We start from the raw sequence: 12,220 nt of genomic DNA, 5'->3' as shown, positions 1-12,220 counted from the left end.
GTGAGTAAGAGTTCAAAGACTAATGGATGAAACGAGTTCGGCCTGCATGAAAATACTAAAACATGCGTTTACCTCTTTTTCTGAGCTTTGTACAGGCATTTAAAGTGATCGTACATTGTTTTAACACGGCAGATAACATGGAAAACTATCCCATGGGACCTTTACACACCTTCGAATTTCACCCAAAAGCCAGATTTAACAGGCATTGGTGTGTTTACTGACCACTTTCCTCTTTATCCATATTTAAAAGGTCTCCACTTACACGGCACCGTTCTAAACTTGCCGAGGTTCTACAAAGTGCTAAATGCATATCTCATTCACCAAATCGATTTAAAATGAATGTTCCTACAAAAAAAAAAACATTTTCCAGGGATAAGACAATATAGAACCACATGCTGCACACATTACGAAGGCATGGCTGAGAAGGAAGAGGGTACGGGTACTGAACTGACCTGCCTGCAGTCAGGGAATGTTGAAGAATTTGAAATTATATCATTAAAAACTGTAGCCCCTTTTATGGGTCAAAAACACCATTATCACCTTCTAACTTTTGGGCACAAAGTGAAAGTGTTTAAAAGCTATTAAGTCCTTCATGAAATGACTCTACTCTGCTCAGCACACATGTGAACACAACACCAAGCTGTACACAATAAAATTCGTTGAGGTTGCCGTGGCGAGTGCCACGAGAGTGACCGCAGCTCACAGCAACCCCAATGACGTGGTTCTTCCCAGATGGAAACCCAGCGGCTGCTTTCCTTGAGAACTAGTAGGCTGGAGTGGAGACAGGACAAATACATTTTTCTCATTACTTCACTGCAGACACTACCAACCCAAGATAGCTAATGTTTTGTCTCACTGTGGTGTTCCGTCCCTCTCCACGTCCCCGACTCTTTCCTCTTCGTCCTTCTCAGCGGAGATGCAAGAGGAAGAGTCGAGGTCAGAAGCAGACAGGAAATAAGACTTCTTTTCCTCGGAGCTGCCATGTAACACCATCTGACTTGGCTCTACTCTTCAGCAGAAGGACTTTCACAAGGATACAGCAGTTTATTTTTGTTTAAGACTCCACCAGCAAGCCCTTCATATTTCTGGGTCACAGGGGGGCCCACATCAGACCAAAGAGATGAGCTTTCTGTCTTTCTACTGATTAGTGAATAAACATTAGCAGCTGCTGAGGTGAGATGACATCCTGTCTTAAGTCGTATTTTGCGGTGCTGCGCCACGACCCAAAGGGAGGTTGGAAGAATCCTACACATAGTTCGTTAATCATGGCAGAGGGCATTCCATCAGCAGCTGGAAAAATGCGATAACTGGCATTGCAAAATTCCTGCAACCTAAAGCCCTTTTCACACAAACTGGTTGCTACTGAACGTGGAAGTGGCATGTGTTAATCACCCCTCTCTGTGACCTAACCGTTACATTTGGACACAGAAATTTGACCTGGTGAGCAGCTACAGTCGCATTAAAGGGCAGATTCGTGGTCTTTGATCGCTCGTCATGCTGCGAAATAAATAACATTCATTCAGATTGTTTTCTCTTCTGTGGTTTTACCTACAATCATCAGCAGCTGCTGCACAGAGCTGTTTTTTCCCGGCCAAAGGTTTACTTACCCCACACTGTGTGTGTTCACTTGATATGCTGTTCTGAGAATACTTTACCTCTAGGAGGAAATAAGAGTTTTGTAGGATGCTCCAGCAAGGAGAAAGTGTCCTGAGATTAAATGAATGTCACCTTTTCTTAGAGTTAAACTCCTACACTGTTACTGTAGTTCTATTTGGTTAAATCAAGTGAAATTAAGCTCAATAAATCAACAGGTAGAAAAGTGACATTTTGAGCTGCTTCCACTCACCACTGCCATTTTTCACACAGCTACTGTCTGCGTACTTGGTATATGAACTGTTACGATAATATGATATGAATGGGGTTGCAAGAAGCTGGGAGTATCAGTCCTGTCTGAATGAAGGAACCTTAACAGACTGTATGTCAATCTGTCCCTTTGACAGATTGATGAAGAAATTAATGTTAGGGCTCAAGACGAAACAAAGAGAAAAACAGTTGTGATGAGCTACCATCAAGATGTTTACAAAGGGGAGCAGCTGACTGCGCTTCCCAAAACCCAACGAATGCCTGGAACAAGACCCCAAATTCCTGGCAGGTAAAGATGAAACGTCATGGTTGTCAGGCAGGAGCTAGACGCAGAAAGAGGGGAAGGAAGTTTAAGCTTTCTCTTCCCTAAATCATAGCAACGAGTAAGCAAAATGACCCTGAGGAGATGGTGTCAGGAAGCTCAAGAAACTCTGAAGGGGTGCTTTAAATCCACAAACTGGATTGCACTCCGAGAGCCCATGTAAGCGCCATCAATGCCATGACTGAGTGTGTGATAGATCGCATTCGCGTCTTTGTGAGGAGTGTTATTCCCACAAGGACAGTGAGGTGCTTCCCCAATAACAAACCCTGGATCACCAGTGACCTGAAAAAGCTGCTAGACATAAAAAAAGAAAGCATCCAGGGAACAGACAGGACGTTATTGAGGATTGTCCAAACACAGCTGAATAAAAAAAAAGATACATACATATTAATAATAAGAGAGATGAAGTCCAAAGAACAAAGAAAATTGCCAGAGGCGCTCAATGAGCAACTACACAGAGATGTGGATTTCCATCGCAAGTTATTCACATGAAAAGCTTTCCCTGAAATCTTCCCCACGTAAACACTAACACAACACCTGCCGCATTCCTACATGGTACCTGAAAATGACGGTGGCTCTGCTGTCTCTACCACACACTCAGTAACTGCTGTTTGTGTGTTTCTGAGAGCAGACTCCTCTAGAAAGCTGTGAGCCACACCGTCTGGTCCCAGGAGCATCATTACGCTGACAGTATCTTGCTAAACAACTGTATTACCAGCAAGGGGATGAGAAAGCAGCCATTTCCCAGGTTTTAACAGTGCTAGGCAAAGCAAACACTCTTTTGGATGGGATGCAGTGGGCGCTCCTCTTCCAAACCCATTCACGTCTGCATATAGTCAGTCACATTGTTCGGCGGTGGGAGCACAGAAAGCGCAGGGCCCACAGGTTGCGTGCTGCGTAAAAGACACATTCAGCAGTGTTCTAACGTTCACGGTCCTGTGCTGCAGAGTCACACAACCTCTCTGTGAACTTTTGTTTGAAAAATTTGCTGATGGTTGAGTGGGCCGAGCAAGACTGACAAGAAGGCCGGTTCAAGCCGTGTCGCTTCCACTCTGCATTGAGATGATGTCGACAGCGCTACCCTTTCTGTCACCCACATGACGCACGTGCACACCTCTGCTTCGTCCATCCAACCGTTTCAGTGGATATGATAAGCACAGTTGACCTATTTTGGTCTGAAAAACATTGTTGCAAAACCTCACTAAATGGTCCCAATCTTGAGCCTTTCGTGAAGTCTAGACATTAATGGTTTCACCAGTCAATTTTGCACACACTGGTGTCATTTCAGTTAATGCTGAGGTGTCCTCAGGCGAGGCCCCACGTTGCCTCTGATGCACTCATCTGTGTGTGAAAGAGTACAAGCACTGTGTGGGCTGTGACACGGCATAGACTAAGATATGCCGTCTAGAATGTAAAACCGCTTTGACTGGTCAACTCAACTAGAAAAGAGCTATACAAGTGCAGCTCATTAGCCATTTGATGTTCCTCAGCCTTCGTTTTACACACGCTTGTAAAAGTGACAATAAAGAGTCACGATGCACGAATGATGTTTGTGATTAGCATGAGATTGGAAAGTACATAAAGTGCCTTAGAAGAGTCATAGTGTTCCCACAACAACATGTTATATGTCAACAGTTCATGTTAGCATACCAAGGACACAGCAGGTGTGTGAAACTTAGTAGTGCATGAAAGGACTCAACTTGCATAGAGTTCAATCAACTTCAGTCAACTTTTCTCACAACACAACAGCCTTAATTAAATCCATCTAGTTGATGTAGAACAGGAAATGTTGGGAAACAGCTGCTTGAACCTACAGCTAACAGAGCAGAGGGAGACAGCAGGGTGCTGAGCCATCTGCCGCCAAGACAAGTCTAAGCAACTAAATGATCTAATGAGAGCTCCTCCCAACAGGTTTTACTCTGTGGTTACGGTTGGACCACATGAATCTGAAAGACATGCACTCAAAAACACATTAAATATATATCAATCTACAAACACGTATCATATTGAACAGACAATCATTCCCAATGGAAAGTATTTTGTCGCAGTACTTTTTTTTTTCCCTTCCTCAGTTGTCATTCCACCCATGTTATCTCTATTTTGGGATTCATTAGCAAAAGAATAAAAATCTATCTTAGGCAGAAAAAAACACTTCATTATGATGCCAGCGCATAAGGGAGTGTCGATAAGCTCCAACATTATGGGTTCAACTGCAAAAATTAAACGAATAGAAATGCATTTAGCTCCCAGAACTTAAAAAAAAAAAAAAAAAACGGCCCAGGGGCTTTCCTTCCTGGAGTTAAGAGATTATTTCAACCCTGTTCCGTTTCCGTCGAGGTCTGAGGCTGAGGATAAATTAAGCAAATTAAGTCAACTGAAGTGTGTCGCTCCACCTTGATTGTCCAGAGTCTCGGCACAGCCACACTGAGCCTACAGTAGATCAAAGAAGTCTGCCTCAGTTGTAGTAACTCAAAATCCGCCCATGTAACACACTTTTATGGGGTTTTGGTGGAGTTATTTTTGTCTTGGTGCATAACCACTGTGAAACTAAATCAGACATTGAATCCCTAGAAAATGGACATAGAAAAAAGAAATAGAAACATTTGTTCATGTTACATGTTATTAGGAGATTTCAGGTGTTTGAGTCTAGGAGTATAACCGCTGTGAAGCAATCAAATATTAATGTTTATTGGTTGGACTTCACTGCTTTCTCCTCATTCGTTCAGGAGCTGCTGATCTAAACTTACAAAAAAATTATTCTTCCATCAAGACATATTCAGCGCTGCAAGCCCAACGCCAGCAGTTCAGGGTAGTCTCTACGGTACCAACTCCTAACCAGGGTGGGTTCCTTTTAGGGGCTGAAATCACTTCCACAGAATTCCCCATTTATTTCCTGGTGTTTGCAGCCAAAAAGACCCCAGAAAAGGATCCAGTGGTGGAAATACAGCTTGTAATTCCCAGCGCTCTAGATTTTAAGTCATTAGTATATGAAGCATCTCTGATCTTGCCAATCCAGAAAAGGGATATTCGTCAGAGCCTGGCGGCAGCACTCGGTCTTACACTGTGGCAATTTGTTGAAATCTAGTTTATCACATGTGTGCGTGGGGGTGGGGGGTTTACAAACAATAACAGGGTCCCATCATCTGTGAAAAGCAACCTTCTATGGAACAAACAGCCAGAGAATACATTTCTCATTAGGCAATTGATAGATGCTTGAGACCATGTGGTTCTAGTTGTAGAAAGTGCTTTCCAATGTGTTTCTCATTCACATACACACCCATACAGTGCTTATTACATATGAAACACTTTTTTCCATCATACACGCACTGAAACACACAGAGGGGCTGGGGAAGGAACCACTCATTTTCAGACCAGCTATTTTCATTAGCTTTGACTCATGTTAAATAATTTATCTTATAAAGGCTTAAAAAGGGATATTTTATGGAAGGCATGCATAATTTGGTCTAATCCCTCAGATGTTTTCAGTTTTGTTTTTTCTCCATCTCTCACCGTTCTGATGTTTACGTTATTTTCATGGTGTGAAAAATAAAAGTGTGCTGAAGGTACCCGATTGGTGGCAATTTTTTCTCTCTTTGAATTTGTAGTATCGAAAAAAAGCCAACAGTTGATATCTGAGCACCTATTTAGCCATTTATTCACTTCAGGCACAGATTGGGTTGTTGAAAATATCCCTGAATGATCCGGACTAAGTTTAAACATTAACTGCATGCATGGGTCCACCTAACTTTTCTTTTAGCTGCACCCAATCTTTTGACACTGTTTTCAATACCAAAAATAAGCTTTTTAGGTGCTACTATTTAGCCATCTCTTTTTTTTCACAGCAGAAACGCTGCAGGGATGGAGGATACTTTGTTGGGAGGATAGTTGTCGCATCAGATGCTGCGTTTCTTTGATCTAAATCGGGGTCACCCAGGTCTGGCAGGTGTTAGATGTTTCCCGGCTTCAACACACCTGATTCAGATGAAATGGATCCCTTCAAAAGATTGTTAGCCATCCTTCATGGTTCTGGTTCTGCTGGAGGTTTCCTCCTGTTAAAAGAGAGTTTATCTCTCTACTATCGCTTCGTGCATGCTCAGGAAGGGGGGACTGCTTTAGACGGAGGCTTTGATGCAATTCAGTGGTTTTCCCAGGGTTGCAACTTTTTATATGAATACTATTAGAATGAACTGGACTGAACCGGTGTATATAAGGAATGAATCAGTTGATCAGCTGGACGGCCAGTCATCACACATTCTATGTGCATTCAACACACGGCAGAGAAGTCAGCTTTCTCACCCGTCAGTAAACAGCTTTTGCACAGTTGCTGCTCCTCTTCGGAGAAAGAGGAGTTAGAAAAAAGAAATTGGTTGCGAAAACATCCAGAATTTACATTTAATTACAATAGTTCCAGAAGATGAATGAATGTCTGAAGGGCAGAAGGAAGCATTTCCTCGAGTCCAACTATTTTTGTGACTGCTCATTTGAGATTTATTAACAGTCCTTGCAGAACTCAGTGACTTTCAGCTAGAAGCCTGAAGTGTTTAGGACATCTGGCAAATGGGATTCAGAAAGACTACTTCTCTATTTTTGCAACATTTTGCATTCTTTGCACTATGCGGGCTTCATTCTTCTTCTTATGTGATGTTATGAGTTTTAAGACATTCCCACTCAGCTGTGTGCTCTGCTGATGTCAGTCCTTCATCACCCTCTGACCTCACCCACGCACCATCCCAATTTAACATGCTTAAAACAAGTCCCCCTCGGAATAGGCATGTGTTTTGGGTTTGGTTCGGTTTTTTAGTTGTTTTTTTTTTTGGCTCAGACACATCTCCTCTCATGCTTGAACGTGAAGTCTCTTCAGACCAGTGGATCTGGAATGAGGTTGTGCTGCGGCAAGTAACTCTCACTCGCAAATATTTCTGAGGGAGCAAAATGGAAAGTAGGAGTTTAGATTCTGGACCAACCAAACTCTTAGCTGGAGTTTGGGTCAGCGGGCACCCCCCAAGCACGACAGTGGTGCATTTACGGTCCGTGTTGTGGTATGTTTCGCTTTTGTTCGTGAACCTACAACCTACAACAGAGTGAGAACAGCTCCATGACGTCAGCCTTTCTGTACCTCTCGTGCCACAGTGACATACAGCTGCAGTGAAGTGTTGGTGGTGCACGAGCAGAATACAGAACTTACTTGAAGGTGAGGATGCACAGAGGTCTGTAGGACTTGTGGCTCGTGTTGTCCGCCATCCTCTTGCCCCAGAAGTCGTTGCTGAAGATGTTTCTGAGACTGGACCCTGGTCGGACGTCCGGGTTGTTGATGATAGCCCAAACGTCGTCGTGCACCAACTCCCCGTGGAGAGAGTTGCTGTAACAGAGAGCGCACAGCGCGGTCAGCACAGCATAGCGACCCGCAGCCCACACCGCCTCCAGCCGGACGGTCACCCGCGGCTGCTGGCGGAATTTCTTCTCCCGTCCCGAGGCTGTCATGTCGTGCCTGGTTTCCCCCGCGGTACTGCTGGGCTCGGGAAGATGTAAGCGCAAGAGAAAGCGACCATTCCGCCCGACAGGTAGCGGTTGAGTGTTCTGAGAACAGTGAGCACGGTGTGTATGTGTTGAGCTGCTTTCAGGTGCAGTTGGGGAATGTAGGAATAGAGGACCGATTTAATTTCTTTTTTAAATTCTCTTCAATTTAGATAACCCCTTCTCTGATTAATTTAGTGATACACTTGTCAAAGTTCAACTTTATGTTTGTGTTAGTTTCATGAACCCGAAAACAAGAACAAAAATCCAAATTCACTCGGATTGTCAGCTTTCATCCAAGTAGATTACCGCGGTAATTAAAAGGTTTTTGAACGCACCATAAATATGAGATAAAAGTTAGCTGATAGACAGGAAGTTTTAAGAGTGTTGTAAAAGACTGGCCTAACTGACCAAAAAATAAATAAATTACTTTTTGCGTTAGTTTTAATTTAGAAGTAGGGGCAGCTTCGACAAGTCATGCTGTCTGTGTGGAGACGAGTAGTTGGATGGAACAGAACCAATTAAGCTACAGTGGAAGAAACCAGCCTGCAACTAAGTCATACACGCAAGCCTACTGGTAAATCATTGAGTTTTACCAACAAATACTAGACAAGTGGCAGGGTTCAGCTGCCAGTGTTGAGTTCATGAGCTCACTTGGAGTACTTGAATGCGTCATCATTACAGAGAACCCGCCTTCTCACGCATGCGCAGCCAAAGGTTGCCTCTTTTGGGGCAGCAGAAAATCAATGCATGCCGGCGGAGACTACACGAGCGCCCGGCTCATGATTGCAGACCCCGGCCTGACCTCACCTCCATACAGCGAGTGTTCATCAGTCAGTGGAGCCTGAGAAGCTGCAGCCACTCAGTCACCGCAGAGCATCCCGCCTCTCAGAGGAAGCATGGCATCAGCTTGCTCAGATGTGGCCTTCAAATAACCCATCGAAAGGCTGCACCTTCTTACAAATCAGATCTTAAGAGTTACATTTTTCTTGTTTGAGAACGACCCGTGTTGTTCCAAACAACAATATTCGCATTACTGTTAGACATGTCACTACTTCTGTCTGCTCATTTTAATATTACTACTGCAACCATTAATCATACTTTATACTTAACATTTTAACCACCATCTTTACTGTAAAAAATGTTCAGCCCACTTAATTTTGATAATCTTTTTAGTCATTTTTTTCCAAAGAGGAGGAACAATTATTGCCCCAGTTACTAGTTAGGAGAATCCAGGAGAGTCCATGCATGCCTACTTGCGGATCAGTTGACTTTGCTTCTTTGGAAATGCTTACCTGAGTCTTGTGAATAAACCCCTTAAACTACTTGCTTTGTGTCAGTCTCTGCTTGAGGGTCTGATCTGTCTCAAACCTCAAACAACCAATCACAAGAGTTGCTCTGAGATTAATCCTGTATCACTGAAGCTCGAAGTTATTGGGCTAAGAATGAAGTTCCCTGAGAAAATTCTCAAAGTTCTCGTGAATACAGCCCCTGATGGGCATGACTAGCTCATTGTGATTCTTGCTGCACTGTGGCAAACAGCCTACTGAACTCTGCACCAGCTGCTGTTGCAGCACACAGGCACTGAGATTAAATGTGAGGTCAGACAGGTTTTTTCAGGGTTTTTTTTAACAGCTTGACATTGAAAGACATAATAGACATATAAAAGTTTTTTTTTTTTCAAATGCCAACCATCAACCCTTTTCTCAAAAGTATCCGCCACTTCTTGGGTTCCCATCAGCTCCCATCTGTGATTTAGCTGTCTTATCTAAACAGCATGACCGTAACAGCTGTGGAGTACATGTCGACGCCCACAGGGGACACAGATCAGTTATGGGAAGAAAACTTAATGATGATCAGCTGTAAGAAATAACAGGATTCTACCATCACGTTTTTGAAGGTCAGCTTTGTGAGCAGCATATTTAATACCATTTGAAAGAATATACGGTCGCATAGAATGCTCCGCGCTAAACTGGCTGCAAGTTGCAGTAGCGCCGAACATTGTGTGTTTTTTGTGTTTGATCGTGATTCATTCTGAGCTATTTTTCTCAGCAACAGAGGGATTATTTTTCTGCGACGGTTTGGAGGCGGCGGCGTTTAGGGGAATTCTCTTCGTATTTCTAACACTTTTCAACATGTAATGATGAGGAGCCATGCTGACGCGAGAGTAGTTTATCAATGGGAGCAGCTAATTGAGCTTTCCAGCCCGAAGAAAGACACAAAATCCCCGCCTAATTGAAAAGAAAACACTGTGGAACTGATGGAATGGTGTGTCGCCCCCCCACCTCTCTCTTTTCTGTCTTCTCAAACCCCAGCTGGTCGAGGCGGATGGCCACCCTTCCTGTGTCTGGTTCTGCCAGAGGTTTCTTCCTGTTAAAAGGGAGTCGTTCCTTTCCACAGTCGAGCGGATTCCCTATTTTGAAATTAATTAATTGGATTTCATTGGATTAAGATTACAATGAATTGAATTCGAATTGGCTTGAATTGGACTATATTATTTAAGTGCCTTGAGATGACAATTGTTGTAATTTGGCGCTATATAGATAAAACTGAATTGAATTGAATGGAAGAAGACATACAGACCAGGTGATCTTTTATATTGATGGGAAACATTGAACCACTAGAAAACAAACTGGAGGACCTTTGAACACACAGGAAGACAGAAGCCCTAGTCAGATGGCTCAGTGCCACTGCCAGTTCCATTCCAAGCAAACCTCCATGGCCTCTGTGATGCTCAGATGCAAAGGCTCAATAAAAGAAAAGGAAAAAGTACTCAAGAATTTGCCAGTGCCAGGCAATACAAAGGCAAGTGGTAAGGTTTATGTCCTACTATCACAGATTTGTACCCCATTTTGCCTCATTGGCTCAACCGATGCATGCCCTGTTGGGCAAAGGTAAAAAGGGCATAGCAAAAACTAAAGCCTTACCTTTCCCCTGGACCCCCTTTTATCCTGACCACAGATGACATCTACCCTGTATTAGGAGCAATGCTGAGCCTAAATCAGGGTGGGGTCGAACGGAAATCAGAATCAGAGAAACTTGACAGAAAGTCATCTTAGGTGTGGCTCAACATGCAATGACAAAAAAAAACAGACAACTGACACACAAAACATACACTTCTGGGAAAAGTGCAGTTAGTATGAGATGTATTTAAAAGCAGGATTAGAAGGTGGATTGTTAGGTTTTAAAGGCAGAGGGAATAAATGATTTATGGTAAGTGTTTTTGCTGATGTGAGATACTTTGAAGCAGTGGCCTGGTGGTAGTACCTGGAAGGAATTATGCAGGAGATGGGTGGAGTCTGCTGGGATGTTCTGAGCTATCTATTCTATTGCTTGTGTGGAGCACCGATATTTGAGTTTGGTTCTTGACAGTTATTTTGCTTGCTTGGTGAATGACCTGCAAAAGCTTACTCTGCCTGCCACCATAGCTGTAAGGTGGTCATACAGCACCCTCTTCGTGTACCTGCACAGAATGAATGCCGACGCCACTGGTCTGAAGTCCGTCACCTCCCAGGCTCAAGAGTCTTTCAGCACAGGTATGATGGTGGACTCCTTCCATGTTTGTTGGATGCAGCTAGAGTCATGGAGATGCTGGAATGACTGGATAATGACATCCTCTAGCTGTGGAGAACATCCACCCTGCCCCTGAGCCCATCAGGACCGGTGCTTTTTGGGAATGAACACAGTCCGGTATAGATTGATGAAGTGAAATGAACAGCTCAGCAGTCATAAAAGGGGACAGCAAGGCCCCACACATTTCACATGCCATGACCGATAACCTAGTCTAGAGGTGGTTGATACACTTTAAGCCAAAAGTGATTGTTTCACGACTCTAAAATGAGCCAACTGGCTTTTCTGTCTTTTGTTTTTCATCATTTGTAAAGGGGTAATTGTTTTGTTGCCATTGACGTTGGTATAAAATGCTTCACTTTGTTCAGATTTTTGGGGGGTTTATGGCAATGGAAACATTGAAAATCTGCAGGGTTTCTCATAACGTTTTTATGCTTAGATGGAATGCACGATTATATTGTGCAAAACACTCACATATTTTCATTTTTTACTACCCAAAATAACGACGTCTACTACCTGTGCCCAGCTTTGCAGCCCCCTGCCCCTTTCACACACGTTGTAGGGGGTCTGTCCCCTGTGCACGCACAGGAAAAACAACACAGAAATTGGCTCCCAAGTCACTGCAGTTAAGGGGAAAAGGCTGTAAGGGCCATTTAGTTTTTTGTTTTGGCTCACTGAACGCTTGGAGAGTTTTGGTCATGTGGTAAATGCATTTCATGGAATGCTTTAGTCTTGTTTCAGGAGTGGAATATTTTCTTTATCATTGAGTTGGGTGGGAAAACTTTGCAATCATTTCTGCACACGTCAAAGGTGTAACTACCACATATACAACTAATGGTTCTCCACACGTGTAGCTGCACACTGGGCTAAACGGCAACGATCCCAAGAAAAGCGGGAGTTGGGAGACAGCTTCACAGGACTTGGTAACGCCTGCCAGCTGAATCCCAAGTT

General features: G+C 43.5%; 1 protein-coding gene across 1 annotated transcript in view; it reads right to left on the bottom strand.

Annotated features, from left to right (window-relative positions):
* tmtc1 (transmembrane O-mannosyltransferase targeting cadherins 1) overlaps positions 1-7,785 on the bottom strand; it is a 67,369-nt gene extending 59,584 nt beyond the window's left edge. Inside the window, exon 1 of the mRNA XM_072377503.1 lies at positions 7,371-7,785. Coding sequence (XP_072233604.1) covers positions 7,371-7,666 — 296 coding nt within the window. The 5' untranslated portion in view covers positions 7,667-7,785. The remainder of the gene's footprint in view (positions 1-7,370) is intronic.
* Between the last annotated feature and the right edge of the window lie 4,435 nt (positions 7,786-12,220).

This window comes from Leuresthes tenuis, unplaced genomic scaffold (genome assembly GCF_036924035.1).
Source record: "Leuresthes tenuis unplaced genomic scaffold, fLeuTen1.0.hap1 SCAF_23, whole genome shotgun sequence".
Classification (NCBI taxonomy): domain Eukaryota; kingdom Metazoa; phylum Chordata; class Actinopteri; order Atheriniformes; family Atherinopsidae; genus Leuresthes; species Leuresthes tenuis.
The sequence above is the reverse complement of the archived record's forward strand: the minus strand, read 5'-3'. Positions and strand labels throughout refer to the sequence as shown.